This window comes from Symphalangus syndactylus, chromosome 11, assembly GCF_028878055.3.
Source record: "Symphalangus syndactylus isolate Jambi chromosome 11, NHGRI_mSymSyn1-v2.1_pri, whole genome shotgun sequence".
NCBI classification, from domain to species: Eukaryota; Metazoa; Chordata; class Mammalia; order Primates; family Hylobatidae; genus Symphalangus; species Symphalangus syndactylus.
Window position 1 is genome coordinate 89,437,082 of NC_072433.2, and position 26,998 is coordinate 89,464,079.

A 26,998-nucleotide genomic window follows, 5' to 3' on the forward strand; every position below is an offset into this window, starting at 1 on the left:
CCCAAACGAACAAAATTTGTTCAATAACCTGAACAAACTTAGAAGTGAATTCTTTCCAAGGCCCTCCAGAAAGGAGCAGAACTCAGCCATTACTCTGATTTCAGCCTGTGAGACTTGGAGCAGAGGACCCAGTCATGCATGGCATGTCTGGATTGCTGACCTTAGAATTGAGAGCTAATAAATTAGTGTTTTTTCAAACAACCCCATCAAAAAGTGGGCAAAGGACATGAACAGACACTTCTCAAAAGAAGACATTTATGCAGCCAAAAAACACATGAAGAAATGCTCATCATCACTGACCATTAGAGAAATGCAAATCAAAACCACAGTGAGATACCATCTCACACCAGTTAGAATGGCCATCATTAAAAAATCAGGAAACAACAGGTGCTGGAGACGATGTGGAGAAATAGGAACACTTTTACACTGTTGGTGGGACTGTAAACTAGTTCAACCATTGTGGAAGTCAGTGTGGCGATTCCTCAGGGATCTCGAACTAGAAATACCATTTGACCGACCCAGCCATCCCATTACTGGGTATATACCCAAAGGACTATAAATCATGCTGCTATAAAGACACATGCACACGTATGTTTATTGCGGCACTATTCACAGTAGCAAAGAGTTGGAACCAACCCAAATGTCTAACAACAATAGACTGGATTAAGAAAATGTGGCACATATACACCATGGAATACTATGCAGCCATAAAAAATGATGAGTTCGTGTCCTTTGTAGGGACATGGATGAAACTGGAAAACATCATTCTCAGTAAACTATCGCAAGGACAAAAAACCAAACACCGCATGTTCTCACTCATAGGTGGGAATTGAACAATGAGAACTCATGGACACAGGAAAGGGAACATCACACTCCGGGGACTGTTGTGGGGTGGGGGGAGGGGGGAGGGACAGCATTAGAAGATACACCTAATGCTAAATGACGAGTTAATGGGTGCAGGATATCAACATGGCACATGGATACATATGTAACAAACCTGCACATTGTGCACATGTACCCTAAAACCCTAAAGTACAATAAAAAAAAAAAAAAAGCGAAAGTCCAAAAAAGAATGTCACCCACCATGCCTCCTAGAAATAAACACGATTTTCGGTATTTAAAAAAAAAAAAAAAAAAAAAAGAAATCCCTATATATTTTGTTTAATAAAGCCAAAAGCTGTTCTACTAGAAAAAATAAATAAATAAATAAATTAGTGTTTTTCAAAACCACTAAAACTGTGGTACAATAATCCCCCCTTATCCATGGGAAATACATTCCAAGATCCCTGAATGTCTGAAACCATGAATAAAACTGAACCCTATATCTACTCTTTTTTTCCTATACATACATACCTATAATAAAGTTTCATTTATAAATTAGTCACAGTAAGAGATTAACAATAACTATTAATAAAATAGAACAATTATAGCAATACTGTAATAAAAGTTATGTGAAGATTCTCTCTCTCTCTCTTTCTGTGTCTCCCAAAATATCTTAATAATTTCAGACCACAGTTGATTGCAGGTCATTTAAATTATGGATGCAGGGGCTACTGTAATTTGTTATGTAGCAATAATAAACTAATATATAGTTCCCAAAAATACAGGAAAGAGAGAGAGAGGTTAATAGCTAAGAATTTTTCAACGGATAGACATGAATCCACAGACTGAAGATACTCTGTGAAACCCAAGCAAAATAAACATAATCAAAGCCACATCTATATACATCAAAGTAAAACTTCTGATAACCAAAAACAAAAAGAAAATCCTAAAGCATCCAGAAACAGAAGGCAACATACAGTATCTTTTAAATGTTGGTGGTGGGGGGAATGAGGAGTGGGGGGAATCACCGCCAATCTAAAATTCCATACCCAGTGAAAACAGTTTTCAAAATGAAGGTGAAATAAGGTTCTTCAGGCAGAAGAAAAATAATCCCATATGAAAGAATAAAAATGCAAGGAAAAGGGTAAATATAAGTCAATATCGACTGTACAAAAGCCAAATTATAATAGCATATTTCATTTAAAACATATAAAAATACATATTAAAAGTAACACAAAGATAGGAGGTCAGTAAATAAAATTAAAATATTTCAATGATATTTAAGCTGAATGAAAACCTGAAGCCTTGCTTCTTGTAATCCTTAATCCTTTGGATGTGATTTACTTTCCTCTTCAGAGATAAACAGAATGAAGTTTCTGTTGAACCTCTGGAAGAATATTCCATATTGCTATTTTATAATGAAAACTATATCAGCTGCTGAAAGGAATCAGTCTTGGGGAGATCACAAAAAAAAAAAAGATTTATTTAATATCTATATAAAGAAATGTGAAGATCTTTGGAAGCATGAATAAGAATACATGTGGTTCTCAACGAGGAAAAGCTGCTCAGGAATATTATCAATATCAATAGCAGATATCTATTTTCAGTTTTAGTAGAGCCGTACTTTTCTAGAGAAACCTAAAAATCATTAAAGGTATAGTATTTCCTACTACTCCTCTCACAAACTTTTGCGTAAGTTTCATCGAAGAACATCTAATTCTAACTTATATTGGCCCTGATCATATTTTGAATAGGAACATTTAATCAGAATATTTTCATACTTGACATATTTTTATTGAGAAAATATTTTTCAAAGGGGATTCAATTAACAGCATATAGGTACTTGATCATTTTTTGTGTAGTGTATCTTATTTTAATTTTTATTTTGTTAAAATTATTTTTATTGGTATCGATCTTTTCCCATTTGAAATTGATGCTTATTCTATCCATTAATCAGTTCCATCCATATCACATTTTACTAATAGTTTCTACTTTGTAAGTTTTCTATCAAAACCATTTTTTCTAGCAAGGCTAATTGTCCTATTAGGCAATTTCTTGCATATCAATTTTATTCTTCTTTCAGTTTTCATTAAGTATCAAATGTTATCACACAGTTTGAGTGACTATTTTGTGGATTATTTCTATCACTGTTGTTCCCCATGAATTAATTACTCCTTAGAGAAATAAAAAAAAACTGTGAACAGTTTCATGAAATAAAGTCTCTAAAAGAGATTCCCTAGAAGAAAAGGAAGCAGGGATTAGAGCTATATCCTTCATGGCCTGTTTAGCTCTTGAATATTCCACGGAATCAAAACATCAAGGTCAAACAGTTTTACTGTATACTGTGATGACATAGTGAGCATTTAAAAATAATTTACTTATAGCAAAATAAAATGAAGGAGATGAAGTGGTGTTACAGGATCTTTGGGATGTCACTTTGGAGGCTGGAAATCTCTGTGGCTAATGCGCCTTTGCCCAGGTTCTTATCCTGTGTCCAGGAAGAATGAGGTAGGCAGACAAGTGGAAGGTTAACAAGAAGGAGAGGAGCTTTACTGAGTGTTACAACAGCTCAGAGGAGAACTGCTGTGGGTAGCTCCTCTCTGTAGGCAGGTCATCCTGTCCAGTGTTCAGCTCTCAGCAGAGAGGAGTCCCTTGAGAGGGTTGCTCCTCTCTGCAACTGGTCATGCCCATGTCTGCAGCTCTAAGCAGAGAGGGTAGCTCCTCTCTGTAGCTGGTCATCGTTCATTGCTCCATCCTCTGCTCTGCTCTGGCTGATCCCAGGGCTTTTATGGACCTCAGAGGGGAGGTAGTGCATGCTGATTTGTCCATGGGTGGCCATGGGCAGCCCAGAAAGGGCACCACACCTCTTTGCTGTTCTCTCCCATTCACGAAGACTAGCCAGAGCAAGGAAGGAGAAACAGAATTTTCAAAGAATGGATCCATACTTCTATGCTATTTAAAAGGTGAAAGTTGGAATAGATAGTCCATCATTTAGCTAAAAGCTTATTTATGCAACTTGGGATATTTAAAATTTAACCTCAACAAGTGGTAGAGTGGTCAACTGTTCTTCATGACAGAAGAAGAAAATGTGTTAGCAGGGTGGCAGAAAGCCCAGAGAAATAAGGGATTCTGATGGTAATGGCCCCACAGATGAGCACATAAGGGAATTTTTAAATAGCCTCAATTTACATAAATGCCAAAGGACAAACAAAAATAACATATATTCAAGTCACATATGTTATTGCCCTGTGAAACTCTAACTAACTCTCTCACTTTCCTGGCTGTACTAACAAAAGCATACAAGTTAGGGTGACTTCTGATAAACCACAGAAGGACTAATTTCCACATCTAAATTAATGTGGAGCAGAAAGAGAGAAACAGCAAAAAGGTAGAGAGTAAACACTTTGGATTCTTCAGTAGAAGGAAAAACTAAGCAAAAGGTGACCAAAAGGATAGTATTCGTCAGTCTCTAGGTGTGGAAAAGATTGTGAGTCAAAGTTTCAGGGGATTGGGTGCTGCTGTTAAGTAGCACAGAGCTAAGACAAACTATACAGGGGAAGGTTCTCTCAGGCTGTTTTGTTCAACTTTGCTATGGCAAGAGGTAGATAAGAGTTCCCCATTGCTTTAAAACAATAAAGTTGGGATGATGTAATATATATATATACGTGTGTGTGTGTGTGTGTGTGTGTGTGTTTTGTTGTTTGTTTTTATGAGATATGTTCTCACTCTGTCACCCAGGCTGGAGTGCAGTGGCACAATCATGACTCACCGTAGCCTGGACCTCCCAGGCTCAGGCAATCCTCCCACCTCAGCCTCCCAAGTACCTGGGACTACAGTCATGAATCACCATGCACAGTTAATTTTTCTATGTTTTGTAGAGACAAGGTTTTGCCATGTTCCCCAGGCTGGTCCCAAACTCCTGAGCTCAAGTGATCCACCCTCTTAGGCCTCCCAAAGTGCTGGGATTATAGGCATGAGCCACTACACCTGGCCCCATAGATGTGTTATTGAGGACTAAGCTCTGATTTTTTTTTTTTTAATCTTGCCCAAACTCCTATCTAAGGGATCTGGGGAGTCATGCCCTTCAAACCATAAATTCTCATCAGATGGGTTTTATTTAACCCTATATATCGTGACTAACTTTCCAATCTGACTCTGGCATAACATTAGGCGACAAGAAAATCAAAATATTTTACCTCAAAACATGTTTCTTTGCCATATTTTGAAATGGCCCTGCAAAAGCAGTCCTTTGTGGGGGGAAATGTGCATCTGTAAAGAATCTCTATCAACATAGCAAATAACGTAACACTTCTTCCGGGCCTTGCCAATCCTGAAGAGGTTAACTGAGAGTCTAGCACCTTTTAAAAGGTCGGAATAGGAAACTTTTGTCATCTGTTGTCTCTAAGGGCAGCCACTATGACACTTCAAAAGAACCTTCGTCTCCACAATCTTTTTTCTTAACCTGGACATTTCCTTTCTATTGATCCCAAGTCTTTAGACAAACTCAACCAATTGTCAACCAGAAAATGTTTAAATTTACCTATAGTCTAGAAGCCCCACCCCAAAACCCTACCCCAACTACCACCCTCCCCTCCCGTCTTCAAATTGTCCCGCCTTTCTGGATCAAACCAATGTATTTCTCAAATGTATTTGACTGATGTCTCATGCCTCCCTAAAATGTATAATACTAAGCTTCACAGTGACCACCTTGGGCACACGTTCTCAGGACCTCCCAAGGTGTCACAGGCCATAGTCACTCATATCTGGCTCAGAATAAATCTCTTCAAATATTTTACAGAGTTTGACTCTTTTCATTGACATTTTAATGTAGGGATATCTCTTTCGCTCCCAATCAATTTCCATAAGCTCTTTGTATTGTGGCAATATAAAACAAATTTTCGCCAGGCACGGTGACTCACATCTATAATCCCAGCAGTTTTGGAGGTGAGGCCAAGGCGGGTGGATCACTTGAACTTAGGCATTCCAGACCAGCTTGGGCAGCGTGGCAGAACCCCATGTCTAAAAAAATTACAAAAATTAGCTGTGTGTGGTGGTGTGTGCCTGTAGTTTCAACTATCCTGTAGGCTGAGGTGGGAGGATGGCTTGAGCCCAAGAGGTGGAGGTTGCAGTGAGCTGGGATCTCACCACTGCACTCCAGCCTGGGTGACAGAATCAGACCTTGTCTCAAAAAATAAACACACATCAAAAAAAAAAATTTATTTTCTTGTCTTTAACACTTAAAAGGGGAAAATAAGAAAAAATAGGTTTTATAGAGAGTTGGAAGAAAAATGTTAATAGCATCTACAAGTTGAACATTTAACTAAAGAGGAAGAAGCATAAAAAATAATAATTATAATATAATGAAAATATAAATATATAACAAAAAATAATTATAAAAAATAATTACCTTTTTTTGGTTTTGTGCTTTAGAATACGTACACCCTGCAAAGCAGGGAGAAAAATATTCAATATCATCTCTTCCACATATAGAAGAATAAATTGAAGTTGAGCATCTACATTTTTCATTGCAAGGAGCCGTGAGGTTTCCCAACTGCCCTGTTCTATAAAAACAAGATTGAATGTAATCATATTACCATTGTTTTACAATTATTGATGCAAATGTCAAGATATCAGTGAGATCCATAAAATATGCTTATTGAAATAATTTCTTTTTTTAACAGCTTTACTGAGGTCTGAGCTACAATAGACTGCACATACTTAGACTAAAATTTGAAAATTTTGGTATATGTATACACTTGTGAAATCATCACCAAAATCATGCCAACAAACATAATAAGCAAAAGTTTATTTATAACAAACATAATAATAAAAACCCCAAAAGTTTCCTTGTGCCCCTTTGTAATTTCCCCACTCCCTGGCATACACTGATATACTTTCTGTTACTATTCACTTGTTTGAATTTCCTAAGAGTTTATGAAATAGAATCATACAATACATCAGGTTTCTTTGGCTTCTTTCATGCAGCTGGTCTTAATTTGGTCTTTGTATGGTCACATGCTTCCATGTCTTTTGGGTAAATATTAAGAAATAGAATGTTTGCATCATGCAGTAGGTGTTCACTTAACTTTTTAAGAAATTGTCGGTTTTTCAGAACTGTTGTGATATTTTACATTTCCATCAGCAGTGTATAAGAGTTTCATTTGTTCTCCTCACCAACACTTGGTATGGTCTCTTTTTAAAAAAATGTTAGACATTTTAACAGGGGTGTAGTAGTTTCATATTTTGGGTTTTAATAGGCATTTTGCTAGTGACAAATGATGTTGATCATCTTTCCATATATTTATTTTCAAACTGTATTTTTTATTAAATATCTGTTCAAATCATTTGCCCATTTTGTTGGATTGCTTATTTTTTAATATTCTGGAAGTAATTTTTTTGTTAGATATATTATTTTCCAATAGTTTTTCACATTCTATGGCTTGCTTTTTTATACCATAAGCAAATTCTTTCAAACAGTAGTTTTTAAATTTCTGACAAGTTTCAATTTATCAATTCATTTTTTTCTGGATTATGTGTTTGGTGTCACATCTAAAAGGTACTTGCCTAATGCAAGATCAAAAATATTTTCTCTTATATTTTTGGAGTTTTATATTTTATATTTACATCTATAATCCATTTTGAACTAATTATTTTATATGGTGCAAGATGTGAATTAAAGTTCATTCATTTGCATATAGATATCTATCCAGCATAATTTGTTCAAATTATTGGAACGAGACAAAATTGCCCACTTTTGGCAGTCCTATTCAAAATAGTACTGGAAGTCCTAGCCAGAGCAACCAGGAAAGAGAAAGAGAATAAAAGGCTTCCAAATTGGAAAAAAGAAAGTCAAATTATCCCTGATCATTGATGATACAATCTTAGATATAGAAAAACCTAAAGACGCCATCAAAAATCTTAGACTTGATAAATGAATCCAGTAAAGTTTCAGTGTAGAAAGTTAACATACAAAATTAGTAACATTTTTATACACCAATAAAAATCTAGCTGAGAACAAGCCAGGCCAGGCACGATGGCTCATGCCTGTAAAGCTAGCACTTTGGGAGGTCAGGGCAGGCAGATTGTCTGAGCTCAGGAGTTTCCAACCAGCCTGGGCAACACAGTGAAACCCCATCTCTACTTAAAATACAAAAAAATAGCCAGGCGTGGCGGCATGCACCTGTACGCCCAGCTACTTAGCAGGCTGAGAGGCAGGAGAATTGCTTGAACCAGGGTAGTGGAGGTTGCAGTGAGCTGAGATTGTACCACGGCACTGCAGCCTGGGCAAAAAGAGTGAAATTCCATCTCAAAGTAAATAAATAAATAAATAAATAAATAAGGCAAGCTTGTTTACAATAGGTCCAAAAAAGTAAAATACCTAGGAATATATTAAACTAAGAAGGTGAAAGATCTCTGTAAGAAAAGAAAACTACAAGAAAGTAATTGTTGATGACACAAACAAATGGAAAAACTTTCCATGCTCATGGATCAGAAGAATTAATCTTGTTAAAATGATTTTACTGCCCAAAGCAATCTACATATTCAATAAAATCCCTATCAAAATATCAGCATCATTTTTTATAGAATTTTTAAAATCCTAAAATGCATATACAAGCCAAACTAGAAGCCCAAATAGCAAATGTAATTCTAAGCAAAAGGAACAAAATTGGAGGTATCACATTATCTAACTTCAATTACATTTTAAGGCTACAGTAACCAAAACAGCACTGTGGTGGTATAAAAATAGACCCATATGTCAATGAAATAGAACAGAAAACCCAGAAGAAAAGCCACATATTTACAGCCAACTGATCTTTGACAAAGTTAACTGGGATATACATTTAGAGAAAGGACACCCTTTTCAATATACAGTGCTGGGAAAATTGGATTGTTATATATAAGAGAATGAAAATGGACCCGTCTGTCACCATATACAAAAAGCACTCAACATGGATTAAAGACTTAAATATAACTCTCCAAACTCTAAAAATACCAGAAGAAAACATAGGAAAAATTCTTCCATACATTGGTCTAGGCAAATAATTCATGATTGATACCTCAAAAGCACCAGCAACCAAACAAAAATAGACAAATGGGACTTAATTAAACTAAAAAGCTTTGCACAGCAAAAGATGTAATCAACAGAGTGAACAAACAACCTGCAGTTTTGGAGAAAATATTTTCAAGCTATCCATCCAACAGAGACTAATATCCAGAATATATAAGGAACTCAAACAGCTAAACAAAAACCCCCACAAATAATTTCACTGAAAGGGGGCAAATGACATGAATAGACATTTTTCAAAAGAAAACATACAAATAGCCAACAGGTGTATGATAAATGCTCAACATCATTAATCATCAAACAAATGCAAATTCAAACCATAATGAAGTATGATCTTACCGTAGTCAGAATGACTATTTTTTTTTTTTTTTTTTTTTTTTTTGAGACGGAGTCTCGCTCTGTCACCCAGGCTGGATGCAGTGGCACGATCTCGGCTCACTGCAAGCCCCGCCTCCCGGGTTCACGCCATTCTCCTGCCTCAGCCTCTCCGAGTAGCTGGGACTACAGGCGCCCGCCACCACGCCCGGCTAATTTTTTGTATTTTTAGTAGAGACGGGGTTTCACCGTGGTCTCGATCTCCTGACCTCGTGATCCGCCCGCCTCGGCCTCCCAAAGTGCTGGGATTACAAGCGTGAGCCACCGCGCCCGGCCCAGAATGACTATTTTTAAAAAGTTAAAAAATAACACATGTTAGAAATATATGGAGAAAAGGGAATGCTTCTACACTGTTGGTGGGAATGTAAATTAGTACAACTTCTATGAAAAACAGTATGACGTTTTCTCAAAAACTAAAAAATATAACTACCATTCAATCTAGTACTCTCACTGTTGGGTATCTAACCAAAGAAAAATAAAATAATATATCAAAAAGATATCTGTATTTATTTATAGCAGCAATATTCACAATAGCAAAGATATGGAATCATCCTAAATCTCCATCAACAGATGATTGAATTAAAAAATGTGATATATAAATATTTATATATACATATATACACACACATATTGAATACTATTTAGTCATAAGAAAAAATGAAATAATGTCTTTTATGGAAACATGGATGAAACGGGAAGTCATTATCTTAAGTGAAACAAGCCAGACACAGACAGACAAATATCACATGTTCTCATTCATAAGTGGGAGCTAAAACTTGTGTACCCATAATTGTGGAGGGTGGAATGATAGACCATGGAGACTCAGAAAGGTAAGGAGGTGAGAGGGTGATAGATAATGAGAAATTACTTAATGGGTATAATGTATATTATTTGGGTGATAGATACCCTAAAAGCCCTGACTTGACCACTTGTATCACCTTTGCATGTAACAAAATTGCAATCATACCCCACAAATTTATGCAAATAAAAAATATATAAAAAATGTACTGAGACTGGTTTTGCAACCCGAAATATGCTTCAACTTGGTAACCATTACATGCGCGCATGAATAGAATGTGTATTGTTATGTGGGCCATTTCTACAAATGTCAGTTAGGACAGTTGGCAGTATGGTTCAAACCAGAATTTTTTGATCTCCTTCTGACCACTGATATTTTGGTCTACTTTTTCTATTTATTGTTGAGTCTTCTTCGATCCATTATCTGACTATAGCTGTAAATGTCTTCATTTCTCCTTGCAGTGTACACATTTTTGCTCTACATGCAGTTAATACATACTTAGGATTGTTATATATTCCTGATGAATTGGTAATTTTATCATTATGTAATGATCTTCTTTATTCCTGCTAATATTCTTTGCTCTCAAAACTACTTGATCCGGTATTATACTCCAGCTTTCTTTTGATTATTGTTAATAAGATACATCTTTTCCCATTCTTTTCTGCTTAATATACTACTATCTATATTTGAAATGCATTTATAAAATACAGCATATATAGTTGGGTCTTCCTTTTTTTTTCAAAGTAAAGATTATCTCCCTTTTAACTGAGATGTTCAGCTGTGTACATTTAATGTGATTACTAATATGGTTAGGTTTAAATCTACCCTCTTTTTGTTTCCCATTTGTCCTATCTCTCTTTGTTCACTTTTTCCTTTTTTTCTGTCTAATTGGGGATTAAATATCTATTTTTAATAATTTCATTTTAACTATGTTGATTTATGTGTTGTGACTCTGTTATTTTAGTGATTGCTTCAAGATTTATAGTATACATTTTTAACTTAACACAGTCTACCAACATGTGCTATTATATCATTTCATGTAAACCCATATTACATATTTTTGTTTTAAATAATTATTTTCAAAGAGACTTAAATAATAATTTTAAAAATATATATTTATCCACATAGTTAACATTTTTATTGCTCTTCTTTCCTTTATGTAGATTCATATTTATATCTGGTATCATTTATTTCTGACTGAAAGACTTCCTTTAACATTTTATGTAGTGTGGGTCAGGAATTCAAGACCAGCCTGGCCAACTTGGTGAACCCTGTCTCTAATAAAAATACAAAAATTAGCTGGGTGTGGTGGAGGTTACATGCCTGTAATCCCAGCTGTAGGAGGCCAAGGTGGGAGAATCACTTGAACCCGGAAGGTGGAGGTTGCAGTGGGCCAAGATTGGGCCACTGTACTCCAGCTTGGGTGACAAGAGCGAAACTCTGTCAAAAAAAAAAAAAAAGAATCACTTACTTTTTTTTTGTCTAAAATTATTTCTCCTTCATTTTTTTGACAGATATTCTGGCTTGATATAAAATTACAGGTGGCTTTTTTTTAGGACTTTAAAAATATTATTCCACTGTCTTCTTACCTGCATTTGTTTCTGATAAAAATATACCATTACCCTTATCTCTGGACCTTTATACATAAAGTATATGTATATGTATAAACTATATGTATATACATATAATTTTTGCTAATTTTAAGATTTGCTTTATATCACTTATTTTGAATAATTTGATTACGATGTGTTATGGTGTAATTTTTTTCATGTTTCTTATACCAAAGTTTTGCTGAGTTTTAACATGTTTATAGTTTATTTTTATATGAAATTTGAAAAATCTTGGCCATAATATCTTGAAATATTTTTCTTTCTCCAGATGCTCTCCTTTGGGGACTTCAGTTACACATGCAATGGCCATCTGAAGCTGTTCAATTCATTGACATTTTGTTAATTTTTATTAATTCTATTTTCTCTCTGTTTTCTGTTGGATAATTATTGCTACTGATATGAAGTTCACTTATCATTTATATTTTATAGCTTTGGATCATATTATCTCTCTAAGACACAGCTTGTTGGCTGACCACACTAACTCAATTAAGAGACCAAATTAACTCCTGGCCAGGCCATAGTACTTTAGAAAGGCCTCTGCTCCTAGGTCCTAGCCTTACACAGATGTTAATTGAGAACAAGGATTTACCAGGATTCCTTTACCCAGCACACTCTAAACTCTATCTCCTATCTACAGAGCATCACAATATGGCTGGAATTCTTCCCTGATTTTCATGGGATTTCTGCTTGATTTTAGCCTCCTAGCTTCATAACACAGCAAATTTCTTGAGTTATAAGCCGGCAGAGTGTTGCATCATTTGTTTACCTCTCTCTTCTCTCTGATACCATGGCCTTTCTATGTACTAATTTTTTTCTATTTAGACTCATATGTCTATTAAAATTCTCGTAATCTTACTAGATGCTTTTGCCCAAACTCTTTACCCAAATTCTCAGCTCCTTGCCAATGTCCAGAATCAGCAAATACCCTCAGGGAAAAAGTGGCTGCAAAAAGTTGCCCCTCCTCTCCATGGTTTGCCTTTTCCCAGGATTTTGGCCTTTACATTCCTAGTTGCCTAAATAACTCTTTGATTCCTTTAACCAAATCTTTTAAAACTGTATTCAGCTTTTCTAGTTATTCTCAGTGGGAAGATTGACCTGCCATAAGCTAATCCATTGTTGCTGAAAGTAGAAGTCTTAAACTCTTATTTTACTTGTTCAGTCCTTTGGTTTCCAATTCCAGTTTTGTTCTTTAGTATTTAATATCAAGCTTTGCCCAGTTCTTTGAATTTTGGCATGTTTAGCTTAAATGAGATATTACCCATGCATACCTTCAGATGAACTTTAGTTCCATTCTTTGATGTCTATAAGAAGGCAGACAAACCAATTCAGAAAAACAAGGTAAGACTGGCTTTGCACAGACAGTTGGTACTGTCTCCTAGTTGCTACCCACTCTAATACAAAACTTTATTTCTAGGTTCCAAACCTCTTCAATGTGTTTTTTCTTCATTACCTTATGAATGCATAAACAGTCATATAAAAAGATACCATTATAATATTTGTGCCTTATGAAAGTTTAAACTGTACTTTATATTTCTTTTATGTGTTCAATAATTCCAATAATTATATGAACATATAATGGTTACTGGATAGATAATTATTAATTGCCTGAGGAATATGCTATAGGATTTTGATGTAAAAGTCTAATATACAAGGCTACACTTACCCATCATAATCTTCATTGATCCCAGCAAATTGCACTGGATTACAGCGTACAAAAATAATAAACACAAGCAGTATAAGTGATATCACAGATGTAACCATTATAAATCTCATAAGGGCTTTACAAGACATTTCTAATGTGGAAACAATGACACCTCCCAGAAGCTGGCCAAGTGCACCTCCTGGAATTAAAACAAGTCCTAAAAAAAGGAGGAGAAAAACACAGTTAAAAATAATCTGCTGATAGTACAGATAATACATACATTGATATAATTTCATTTGCTCTAAACATATAGCAAACATGTGTTTAAACTAAAAGACAGAAAACGTACAGTTATGCTAAATATCTTGACAAACCCGAACCTTAATAGAAACAAAAACCTGTAGGCTGAAGCCACAGGCCTACTGACTTTAGGGCAGTGATGGTGAAGTTTTGGTCCTTTATAGTAATGTCATCAAGGAAAAACCAGGAACTTAGTCCATGCAAAATGGAAGATGAGAGCTGTCTTATTGAGAGCTATTATTAACAAGCTTCCTGGATTTATAGCTTATCACAAGAGACAGGATTATACTGACAAAAGTCCACAGAGATTTGTTAACAAGAATTGAACCAAGCTGCCCATTAGTTCTACAAATGAATGTTCAATATTAATAATCTCACAACAAAGTAGGACTCTAGAAGAACCATTAAAAGACACTGTTTTCTATCCAAGAGTAAGGAATTAGAAACAAGTAAGCAAAAGAAAGAGAAAAAGGAGGGGGAGGAGAAGGAGGAGAAGGAGGAGAAATATAGTCAGAAGACAATCAGATGAGATAGCACAGTAAATTCATACATTGATGCAATTCCCTGTACTCCAAATATATAATAATGTTAGATCTAAATATGAATTTAACAAGAAAAACATAGGATTAAAAACAACAAAAAAATCCCATTAACACGAGATTAAATTTATATAAGTGCCTGACAGACTTGAAAATAAACAATTTTAGAATGCTTAGAAAGATAAATGACATAAAGAGCTCCAGTCTGCAGCTTCCAGAGAGACCAATGCAGAAGGCAAGTGATTTTGGCATTTCCAACTGAGGTACCCGGTTCATCTCACCGGGACTCATTAGATAGTGGGTGTAGCCCACGGAGGCTGAGCAGAAGCAGGATGAGGAATCACCTCACCCAAGAAGCAGAAGGGGCTGGGGAACTCCCTCCCCTAGGCAAGGGAAGCTGTGAGGGACTGTGCTGTGAGGGACGGTGCTATCCAGCCCAGATACTATGCTTTTCCCATGGTTTTGGCAACCCGCAGATAAGGAGATTCCCTTGGGTGCCTACACCACCAGGGCCCTGGGTTTCAAGCACAAAACTGGGCTGCCATTTGGGCAGACAATGAGCTAGCTGCAGGAGTTTTTTTTTTCATACCCCAGTGGCACCTCGAACCCCAGTGAGACAGAACTGTTCACTCCCCTGGAAAGGGAGCTGAACCCAGGGAGCCAAGGGGTCTTGCCCAGCAGGTCCCACTCCCATGGAGCCAAGAAAGCTAAGATCCACTGGCTTGAAATTCTTGCTGCCAGCACAGCAGTCTGAAGTCAACCTAAAATGCTAGAGCTTGGTGGGGGAGGGGCATCTGCCATTACTGAGGCTTGAGTAGGCAGTTTCTCCCTCACAGTGTAAACAAAGCCGATGGGAAGTTTGGACTGGTGGAACCCACCGCAGCACGGCAAAGCCAATGTAGCCAGACTGCCTCTCTTGATTCCTCCTCACTGGGCAGGGCATCCTTGAAAGAAAAGCAGCAGCCCCAGTCTGGGGCTTATTGATAAAACTCCCATCTCCCTAGGACAGAGCACCTGGGGGAAAGGGCAGCTGCGGGTGCAGCTTCAGCAAGACTTAAACATTCCTGCCTGCTGCCTCTGAAGAGAGCAGCGGATCTCCCAGCACAGTGCTCGAGCCCTGCTAAGAGAATGACTGCTTCCTCAAGTGGGTCCCTGACTCCCATGCCTCCTGACTGGAAGACACCTCCCAGCAGGGGTCAGCAGACACTTCATATAGGAGAGCTCCGGCTGGCATTTGGCAGGTGTCCCTCTGGGACAAAGCATCCAGAAAAGGAGCAGGCAGCAATCTCTGCTGCTCTGCAGTCTCCGCTGGTGATACCCAGGCAAACAGGGTCTGGAGTGGACCCCAGCAAACTCCAGCAGACCTGTAGAAGAGGAGCCTTACTGTTAGACGAAAAACTAACAAACAGAAAGCAATAACATCAACATCCACAAAAAAGATGCCCATGCAAAAACCCCATGCAAAGGTCATCAGCATCAAAGGTCAAAGGTAGATAAATCCACAAAGATGAGGAAAAACCAGTGCAAAAAGGCTGAAAATTCCCAAAACCAGAATGCCTCTTCTCCTCCAAAGGATCACAACTCCTCACCAGCAAGGTGTCCACAAATGGACAAAAAATGAGTTTCACGAATTGACAGAAGTAAGCTTCAGAAGGTAGATAATAACAAACTCCTCTGAACTAAAGGAGCATGTTCTAACCCAATGCAAGGAAGCTAAAAACCTTGATAAATGGTTACAGGAGCTGCTAACTAGAATAAGCAGTTTAGAAAAGAACATAAATGATCTGATGGAGCTGGAAAACACAGCATGAGAACTTTGTGAAGCATACACAAGTAACAATAGCTGAATCAATCAAGTGGAAGAAAGGATATCAGAGATTAAAGATCAACTTAATGATATAAAGCATGAAGACAAGATTAGAGAAAAAAGAATGAAATAAAATGAACAAAGCCTAAAAGAAATATGGGACTATATGAAAAGACCAAACCTATGATTGATTGGTGTACCTGAAAGTGATGGGGAGAATGGACCCAAGTTGGAAAACACACTGTAGGATATTATCCAGGAGAACTTCCCCAACCTAGCAAGACAGGTCAACATTCAAATTCAGGAAATACAGAGAATACCACTAAGATACTCCATGAGAAGAGCAACCTCAAGACACATAATCGTCAGATTCATCAAGGTTGAAACAAAGCAAAAAATGTTAAAAGCAGCTAGAGAGAAAGGTCAGGTTACCTACTAAGGGAAGCCCATCAGACTAAGAGCAGATCTCTCTGCAGAAACCCTACAAGCCAGAAGATAGTGGGGGCCAATGTTCAACATTCTTAAAGAAAAGAATTTTAAACCCAGAATTTCATATCCAGCCAAACTAAGCTTCATAAGTGAAGGAGAAATAAAATTCTTTACAGACAAGCAAATGCTGAAGGATTTTGTCACTACCAGGACTGCCTTACAAGAGCACCTGCAGGAAGCACTAAATATGGGAAGGAAAAACTAGTACCAGCCACTGCAAAAACACCAAAATATAATGACCAACAACACTATGAAGAAACTCCATATTTGCACTAATGTGCAAAATAACCAGCTAGCATCATGATGACAGGATCAAATTCACACATAACAATACTAACCTTAAATGTAAATGGGCTAAATACCCCAATTAACAGACATAGAATGGCAAATTGGAAAAAGAGTCAAGACCCATCAGTGTGCTGTATTCAGGAGACCCATCTCATGTGCAAAGATACACATAGGCTCAAAATAAAGGGATAGAGGAATATTTACCAAGCAAATGGAAAGAAGAAAAAAAAGCAGTGGTTGCAATCCTAGTCTCTGATAAAACAGACTTTAAACCAACAAAGATCAAAAAAGCCAAAGAAGGGCATTACATATTGGTAAAGGGATCAATTCAACAAGAAGAGCTAACTTTCCTAAATATGTATGCACCCAATACAGGAGCACCCACATTCATAAAGCAAGTTCTTAGTGACCTAAAAAGAGAATTAGACTCCCACACAATAATAATGGGAGACTTTAACACCCCAGTGTCAACATTAGACATATCAACGAGACAAAGTTAACAAAGATATCCAGGAATTGAACTCAGCTCCATGCCAAGTGGACGTAATAGACATCTACAGAACTCTCTACCCCAAATCAACAGAATATACATTGTTTTCAGCACCACACCACACCTATTCCAAAATTGACAACATAGTTGGAAGTAAAGCTCTCCTCAGCAAATGTAAAAGAACAGAAATTATAACAAACTGTCTCTCAGACCACAGTGCAATCAAGAGCTAGCTATCCTAAATATATATGCACCCAATACAAGAGCACTGAGATTCATAAAGCAAGTTCTTAGAGACCTACAAAGAGACTTAGACTCCCACACAATAATAGTGGGACACTTTATCATCCCACTGTCAATATTAGACAGATCAATGAGATAGAAAATTAACAAGGATATTCAGGACTTGAACTCAGCTCTGGACCAAGCTGATCTAATAGACAACTACAGAACCCTTCACCCCAAATCAACAGAATATACATTCTTCTCAGCACCACACAGCACTTATTCTAAAATTGACCACATAACTAGAAGTAAAACACTCCTCAGCAAATGCAAAAGAACGGAAATCATAACAAACAGTCTCTCAGACCAAAGTGCAATCAAATTAGAACTCAGGGTAAATAACAAAATTAAGGCAGAAATAAATAAGTTTTTTTTTTTTTTTTTTTTGAGATGGAGTCTCACTCTGTCCCCCAGGCTGGAGTGCAGTGGCCCAATCCTGGCTCACTGCAAGCTCTGCTTCCCGGGCTCACGCCATTCTCCTGCCTCAGCCTCCCTAGTAGCTGGGACTACAGGTGCCCGCCAACACGCCCGGCTCATTTTTTGTATTTTTAGTAGAGACAGAGTTTCACCGTGTTAGCCAGTACGGTCTCGATCTCCTGACCACGTGATCGGCCTCCCAAAGTGCTGGGATTACAGGCTTGAGCCACCGCGCCCAGCCAATAAGTTCTTTAAAACCAATGAGAACAAAGACAAGGTACCAGAATCTCTGGGACACAGCTAAAGCAGTGTTTAGAGGAAAAATTTATAGCACTAAATGCCCACAGGAGAAAGCAGGAGAGATCTAAAATTGACACCATAACATCGCAATTAAAAGAACTAGAGAAGCAAGGCAAACAAGTTCCAAAGCTAGCAGAAGACAAGGCATAACTAAGATCAGAGCAGAACTGAAGGAGACAGAGACACGAAAAGCCCTTCAAAAAATCCATGAATCAAGGAGCTAGTTTTTTGAAAAGATTAACAAACTAGATAGACTGCTAGCCAGACTAATAAAAAAGAAAAGAGGGAAGAATCAAATAGACACAATAAAAAATGATAAAAGGGTGTCACCACTGATCTCACAATAATACAAACTACCATCAGAGAATACTATAAACACTTCTATGCAAATAAAGTAGAAAATTGAGAATAAATGGATAAATTCCTCGACACATACACCCTCCCAAGACTAAACCAGGAAGAAGTTGAATCCCTGAGTAGGCCAGTAACAAGTTCTGAAATTGAGGCAGTAATTAGTAGCCTACCAATGAAAAAAACCCCAGGATCAGATGGATCGACAGCCAAATTCTCCAAGAGGTACAAAGAAGAGTTGGTACCATTCCTTCTGAAACTATTCCAAACAATAGAAAAAGAGGGACTCCTCCTTAACTCATTTTACGAGGCCAGCATCATCCTGATACCAAAACCTGGCATAGACAAAACAACAAAGAAATTTCAGACTAATATTCCTGATGAACAGTGTTGGGAAAATCCTCAACAAAATACTGGCAAACCAAATCAAGCAGCACACTAGAAAGCTTATCCACCATAATCAAGTCGCCTTCATCCCTGGGATGCAAGACTGGTTCAACATACACAAATCAATAAATGTAATCCATCACATAAACAGAACCAATGACAAAAACCACATGATTATCTCAATAGATGCAGAAAATCCCTTCGATAAAATTTAACACCCCTTCATACTAAAAACACTCCATAAACTAGGTATTGATGGAGCATATCTCAAAATAATAGGAGCTATTTCTGATAAACCCACAGCTAATATCACACTGAATGGGCAAAAGCAGGAAGCATTCCCTTTGAAAACCAGCACAAGACAAGGATGCCCTCTCGCACCACTCCTATGCAAGATAGTATTGGAAATTCTGGCCAGGGTGCTTAGGCAAGAGAAAGAAATAAAGGTATTTAAATAGGAAGAGAGGATGTCAAATTATCTCTGTTTGCAGATGACATGATTGTACATTTAGAAAAGCCCATAATCTCAGCCCAAAATCTCCTTAAGAGGTTAAGGAACTTCGGCAAAGTCTCAGGATACAAAATCAATGTGCAAAAATCACAGGCATTCCTGTACATCATTAATAGACGAACAGAGTACCAAATCATGAGTGAACTCCCATTCACAGTTGCTACAAAGAGAATAAAATACCTAGGAATACAAGGTATTTACAAGGGATGTGAAGAACTTCCTCAAGGAGAACTACAAACCACTGCTCAAGGAAATAAAATTGGACAGAAACAAATGGAAAAACATTCCATGCTCATGGATAGGAAGAATTAATATCATGAAAATGGCCATACTGCCCAAAGTAATTTATAGATTTATGCTATTCCCATCAAACTACAATTGACTTTATTCACAGAACTAGAGAAAACTACTTTAAACTTCATATGGAACCAAAAAGAGCCCATATAGCCAAGACAATCCTAAGCCAAATGAACAAAGCTGGAAGCATCACGGTACCTGACCTCAAACTATACTACAAGGCTACAGTAACCAAAACAGCATGGTACTGGTACCAAAACAGATATATAGGCCAATGTAATAGAACAGAGGACTCAGAAATAACACCACACATCTACAACCATCTGATCTTCGACAAACCTGATAGGGACAAAACAAGCAATGAGGAAATTATTCCTTATTTTATAAATGGTGCTGGGAAAATTGGCTAGCCATATGCAGAAAACTGAAACTGGACCCCTTCCTTACGGCTTATACAAAAATTAACTCAAGACTGACATAAGACTTAAATGTAAAACCTAAAACCATAAAAACCCTAGAAGAAAACCTAGGCAATACCATTCAGGACATAGGCATGGGCAAAGACTTTATGACTAAAACACCAAAAGCAAATGAATAAAAACCAAAATTGACAGATGGAATCTAATTAAACTAAAGAGCTTCTGCACAGCAAAAGAAACTATCATCAGAGCGAACAGGCAGCCTACAGAATGGGAGAAAATTTTTGCAATCTATCCATGTGACAAAGGGCTAATATCCAGAATCTACAAGGAACTTAAACAAATTTACAAGAAAAAAACAAACAACCCCATCAAAAACTGGGCAAAGGATATGAACAGACACTTCTCAAAAGAAGAAATTTTTTTTTTTTTTTTTTGAGGCGGAGTCTCGCTTTTTCACCCAGGCTGGAGTGCAGTGGCTCAGTCTCGGCTCACTGCAAGCTCCGCCTCCTGGGTTCACGCCATTCTCCTGCCTCAGCCTCTCCGAGTAGCTGGGACTACAGGCGCCCGCCACCACGCCCAGCTAATTTTTTGTATTTTTAGTAGAGATGGGGTTTCACCATGGTCTCGATCTCCTGACCTCGTGATCCGCCCGCCTCGGCCTCCCAAAGTGCTGGGATTACAAGCGTGAGCCACCGCGCCCGACCAAAAGAAGAAATTTATGTGGTCAACAAACACATGAGAAAAAGCTCATCATCACTGGTTATTAGAGAAATGTAAATCAAAACCACAATGAGATACCATCTCATGCCAGTTAGAAAGGCAATCATTAAAAAGTCAGGAAACAACAGATGCTGGCAAGGCTGTGGAGAAATAGAAACACTTTTACACTGTTGGTGGGAACGTAAATAAGTTCAACCATTGTGGAAAACAGTGTGGTGCTTCCTCAAGGGTCTAGAACCAGAAATACTATTTGACCCAGCAATCCCATTACTGCTTATATATCCAAAGGATTATAAATCATTCTACAATAAAGACACATGCATACGTATGTTTATTGCAGCACTCTTTACAATAGCAAAGACTTAAAAGCAACCCAAATGCCCATTCATGATAGACTGGATGAAAAAAATGTGGCACATATACACCATGGAATAGTATGCAGCCATAAAGAAGACTGAGTTCACGTCCTTTGCAGAGACATGGATGAAACTGGAAACCATCATTCTCCACAAACTAACACAGGAACAGGAAACCAAACATCACATATTCCTACTCGTAAGTGGGAGTTGAACAGTGACATAAAAATGAAAGTGTTCATATAAATAAAGAAGAAAAATAAAAAGAGGAGATGATAAAAAAGTGAATAAAAATAAATAAGAAACCTGGATATTAAAAAATATAATTCTTAAAAACTCAAATCTCAGGATGACCTTCGGACTAGAGATTATAAGCAAATTGATAAATTGGAAAAGAACACTGTGTTATTACAATGTGTATTAAAAAAAGATAAAAGAGTGAGAAAAGAATAACCAAAACAAACAAAAGACAATGAGTACAGGGGAGAAACCTGGCAAATGCTACCTCAGCCAGGTGATCAAAGTTAAATTCAAAAGCAGTCGCTCACATGGATAGTATATTTGCTTGATACGATGTTTTGAAAATGATACTTTACCTCTGGTCTTCCTTCCAGAAACTATAATCCCAGTCTAATCATGATAAAAATATTAGGCAATTTTCTATAGTGGGACATCTTACAGAACAACTGGCCAGTACTCCTAAAAACTCTAAGGTCATCAAAAACAAGGAAGGACTGAGAAATTGTCATAGCCAGGAGAATTTCAAAGAGACATGACAACTAAATATAGTGTAGTATCCTGAATGGGATCCTGGGACAGAAAAAGGACATTAGCTAAAAATTGAAAAAAATCTGCACAAACTATTGACTTTAGTTAGTAATATTTTATTAATTTTGGTTCATTAATTATGACAAATCTACCATGCTAATTTAAGATGTTTATAAAAGGGGAAACTGGGTGTACAGTATAAAGAAACCCTCTCTCTCTTTCTCTCTGTGTGTGTGTATATATATATATAGAGAGAGAGAGAGAGAGAGTGAGAGTCTCACTCTGTCACTAGGTTGGAGTGCAGTGGCACCGTATTGACTCACTGTAACCTCTGCCTCCCAGGTTCTAGCTATTCTCCTGCCTTAGCCTCCCAAGTAGCTGGGATTACAGGTGTGCACCACCATACCACCATACTAATTTTTGTATTTTTAGTAGAGAATGGGTTTCACCTTGTTGGCCAAGCTGGTCTTGAACTCCTGACAAGTGATCCACCCACCTCAGCCTCCCAAAGTGCTGAGATTACAGGCATGAACCACCACACCTGGCTAGAAACTCTCTATATTATCTTGTATCTTCAAGATATTTCTGTAAATCTAAAACTGTTCAAAAAATAGTTCTTGAAAAAAGATAATAAAAATAAATAAGAAGCTCTACAAAAAGGTTTCTAGCAGTTGTGAAAAAACAATACAAGTAATACCAGAAAAACAATGTTTGAAAGATTAGACAGCTGAAGATTTACATAATTAATGAAATATTAGCCCTGGAAATAAATGTACACTCCAACTACTAAGAAGTAATAAAAAAAGTCACCCTTACAGATAACAAGGTAGGAAATCTTCATAACATCAAGAATAAAGAAAGAAATTGTATAAGCTGCTAGAGGACACATTACTTTTATTTTAGGTTCAGGGATACATATGCAGGTTAGTTATATAGGTAAACTTGTGTCACAAGGGTTTGTTATACAGATTACCTCATTACCCATGTAAAAAGCTTAGTACCCAATAATTATTTTTTCTGATCCTCTCCATCCTACCACCCTCCACCCTCAGGTAGGCTCCAGTGTCTGTTGTTCTCCTCTTTGCGTCTATAGGTTCTTATTTAGCTTCCATGTCTTTGCGATTGTGAATAGTGCTGCGATTAACATATGCATGCATGTGTCTTTATGATAGAAAAATTTATATTCCTTTGGGTATATATCCAGTAATGAGATTGCTGCATCAAATGGTAGTTTTGTCTTTAGCACTTTGAGGAATCAACACACTGCTTTCCACAATGGCTGAACTAATTTACACTCCCACCAACAGTGTATAAGCATTCCCTTTTCTCTGCAACCTCGCCAGCACTTGTTATTTTTTGACTTTTTAGTAATAGCCATTCTGAATGGTGTGAAATGGTATCTCGTTGTGCTTTTGATTTGCATTTCTCTAATGATAAGTGATACTGAGGTTTTTTCATATGTTTTTTCATATGTTGGCCACATGTCTTCTTTTGAGAGGTGTCTGTTTGTGTTCTATATCCACTTTATTATGGGCCTTTCTTTTTCTTCTAAGTTTAATCTCCTTATAAATGCTGGATTTTAGACCTTTGTCAGATGCTTACCTTGGAAATATTTTCTCCCATTCTGTAGATTGTCTTGTTTATTCTGTTGATAGTTTTTTTTTTTTGGTATGCAGAAGCTCATAAGTTTAATTAGATCCCATTTGTAAATTTTTACTTTTGTTGCAATGGCTTTTGGAGTCTTTGTCCTAAAATCTTTGCCAGTTCTTATGTGCAGAATGGTACTCCCTAGGTTTTCTTCTAGGGTTTTTATAGTTTTGGGTTTTATATTTAAGTCTTTAATCCATCTCAAGTTGATTTTTGTATATAGTATAAAGAGGGAGTCCAGTTTCAACCTTCTGCATATGGCTTGCCAGTTATACCAGCACCATTTACTGAATAGGGAGTCCTTTCCTCATTGCTTGTTTTACTCAGGTTTGTTGAAGATCAGATGGTTGTAGGTGTGTGGCCTTACTTCTGGGCTCTCTATTCTGTTCCATTGGTCTATGTGTCTGTTTTTATACCAGTATGATGCTGTTTTGGTTACCATAGCCCTGTAGTATAGTCTGAAGTTGGGTAGTGTGATGCCTCCAGCTTTGTTCTTTTTGCTTAGGACTGTCTTGGCTATTCGAGCTCTTTTTTGGATTCACATGAATTTTAAAATAGTTTTTATCTAGTTCTGTGAAGAATTGCATTGGTAGTTTAATAGGAATAGCATTGAATCTGTAAACTGCTCTGGGCAGTGTGGCCATTTTAACGATATTGATTCTTCCTATTCATAAGCATGGAATGTTTTCCCATTTGTTTGTGTCATCTCTTATTTCTTAGAGCAGAGTTTTGTAATTTATTGTAAAGATCTGTAAATTCCCTGGTTAGCTGTATTCCTAGGTATTTAAGTCTTTTTGTGGAAACTGTGAATAGAATTGCATTTCTAATTTGGCTGTCAGCTGGCTGTTGTTGGTGTATAGAAATATTATTGATTTTTGTATGTTGATTTTGTATCCAGAAACTTTGCTGATGGCTGTTTATCAGCTTAAGAAGCTTTTGGGCCAAGACTATGGGGTTTTCTAGATATAGAATCATGTTGTTTGCAAACAGGGATAGTTTGGCTTCCTCTCTTTTTATGTGGATGCCCTTCATTTCTTTCTCTTGCCTGATTGTTCTGGCCTGGACTTCTAATATTATGTTGAATAGGAATGGTGAGAGGGTGCATCCTTGTTCTAGTTTTCAAGGGAAATGCTTTCAGCTTTTCCCCATTCAGTATAATGTTGGCTATGGGTTTGTCATAGATGGCTCTTATTATTTTTAGGTATGTTCCTTCAATATCTAGTTCGTTGAGAGTTTTTAAAATGAAGGGATGTTGAATTTTATTGAAAGTTATTTCTTCATCTATTCAGATGATCATGTGGTTTTGACTTTAGTTCTATTTATGTGATAAATAATGTTTATTGACATGTGTATGTTTAACCAACCTTGCATTACAGGGATAAAACCTACTTGATCATGGTGGATTAGCTTTTGATGTACTGCTGGATTCACTTGCTAGTATGTATTGAAGATTTTTGCATATATGTTCATCAAGGATATTGGCCTGAATTTTTGGTTTTTTATTGGTCTCTTTCCAGGTTTTGGTATCAGGATGATTCTGGCCTCATAGAATGAGATGTGGAGGAGTCTCCCCTCCTCAATTTGTTGGAATAGTTTTACTAGTAATGATACCAGCTCTTCTTTGCACATTTGGTAGAATTTGACTGTGAATCCATCTAATCCTGGGCTTTTTTTGGTTTGTAGGCTATTTATTGCTGTTTCAGTTTTGGAGCTCATTATTGGTCTGTTCAGGAATTTAATTTCTTCCTAGTTCAGTGTTGAGAGGCTTTATGTGTCCAGGAATTTATTCATTTTTTCTAGATTTTCTAGTTCATGTTTGTAAAGGTGCTCATAGTAGTCTCTGATTGTTATTTGTGTTTCTGTGGGGTCAATGGTAATATACTCTTTGTCATTTCTAATTGTGTTTATTTGGATCTTCTCTCTTTTCTTCTTTATTAGTCTAAGTAACAGTCTATCTATCTTATTAATTTTTCAAAAAAACCAACTTTTGGATTCATTGTTCTTTTGAATGTTTTTTTGTGTCTCCATCTCTTTCAGTTCAGCTCTGATTTTGGTTATTTGTTGTCTTCTTCTAGCTTTAGAATTAGTTTGCTGTTACTTCTCTAGTTCTTTTTGTTGTGATGTTAGTTTTTAAGTTGAGGTTTTTCTAACTTTTTGATGTGAGCATGTGGTGCTATACATTTCCCTCTTCATACTGCCTTAGCTATATCCCTGAGATTCTGGTGTTTTGTATCTCTGTTCTCATTCTGCCTTAATTTCATTACTTACCCAAAAGTCATTCAGGGTGGGTCATTTAATTTCCACTTAATTGTATGGTTCTGAGCAATTTACTTAGTCTTGATTTCTATTTTTATTGTGCCATGGTCCAAGACAGTGGTTGGTATGATTTCAGTTCTTTTACATTTTCTGAGGATTGTTTTATATCTGACTTTGTGGTTGATTTTTGAGTATGTGCCATGTGGCAATGAGAAGAACATATATTCTGTTGTTTTTTTGGTGAAGAGGTCTGTTGATGCCTCTCAGGTCTATTTGGTCTAGCGTTGAGTTCAGGTCCTGAACATCTTTGTTAATTTTCTGCCTTGATAACCTTTCTAACACTGTCAGTGAGGTGTTGAAGTCTTCCACTATTATTTGGTGGGAGTCTAAGGCTCTTTGAAGGTCTCTAAGAATTTAATTTATAAATCTGGTTGTTTCTGTGTTAAATGTATATATATTTAGGATAGTTAGGTTTTCTTGTTGAATTGAACCTTTCACCATTATGTAAAGCCCCTCTTTGTTTTTTACAATATTTGTTTATTTAAAGTCTGTTTTGTCTGAAATTAGAATTGCAACCCCTTCTTTTTTGATTCATTTTCCCCTTCAGTTTCCATTCACTTGGTAGATTTTTCTTCATCTATTTTTGAGTCTATTGGTGTCATTGTATGTGAGACACATTTCTTGAAGACAGCATATCAATGCCACTCTGTCTTTTCATTGGGGCATTTAGCCCATTTACATTCAAAGTTACTATTGCTATATGTGGATTTGATCCTGTCATCATGTTGTTAGCTGTTTATTATGCTGACTTGTTTGTGTGATTGCTTTATAGTGTCAATGGTTTACATACTTAAGTGCATTTTTGTAGTGGCTGGTAATGGTTTTTACTTTCCATATTTAGTGCTTCTTTCAGGAGCTCTTGTAAGGCAGGTCTGGTGGTAAAAAATTCCCTCATAATTTTCTTGTTTGAAAATGATTTTATTTCTACTTCACTTATGAAGCTTAGTTTGGCTGGGTATGAATTTCTTGATTGGAATTTCTTTTCTTTTAGAATG

The 26,998-nt window shown here is 36.9% G+C and overlaps 1 protein-coding gene across 3 annotated transcripts in view; it reads right to left on the reverse strand.

Moving 5' to 3' along the window:
- SLCO6A1 (solute carrier organic anion transporter family member 6A1) overlaps positions 1 to 26,998 on the reverse strand; it is a 128,285-nt gene that overhangs the window by 35,635 nt on the left and 65,652 nt on the right. For all 3 annotated transcript variants that reach the window (XM_055299091.1, XM_055299089.1, XM_055299090.1), the window contains 2 exons: positions 13,335 to 13,530; positions 6,230 to 6,383 (listed from right to left, as the gene is read on the reverse strand). In XM_055299091.1, coding sequence (XP_055155066.1) covers positions 6,230 to 6,383; positions 13,335 to 13,530 — 350 coding nt within the window. The remainder of the gene's footprint in view (positions 1 to 6,229; positions 6,384 to 13,334; positions 13,531 to 26,998) is intronic.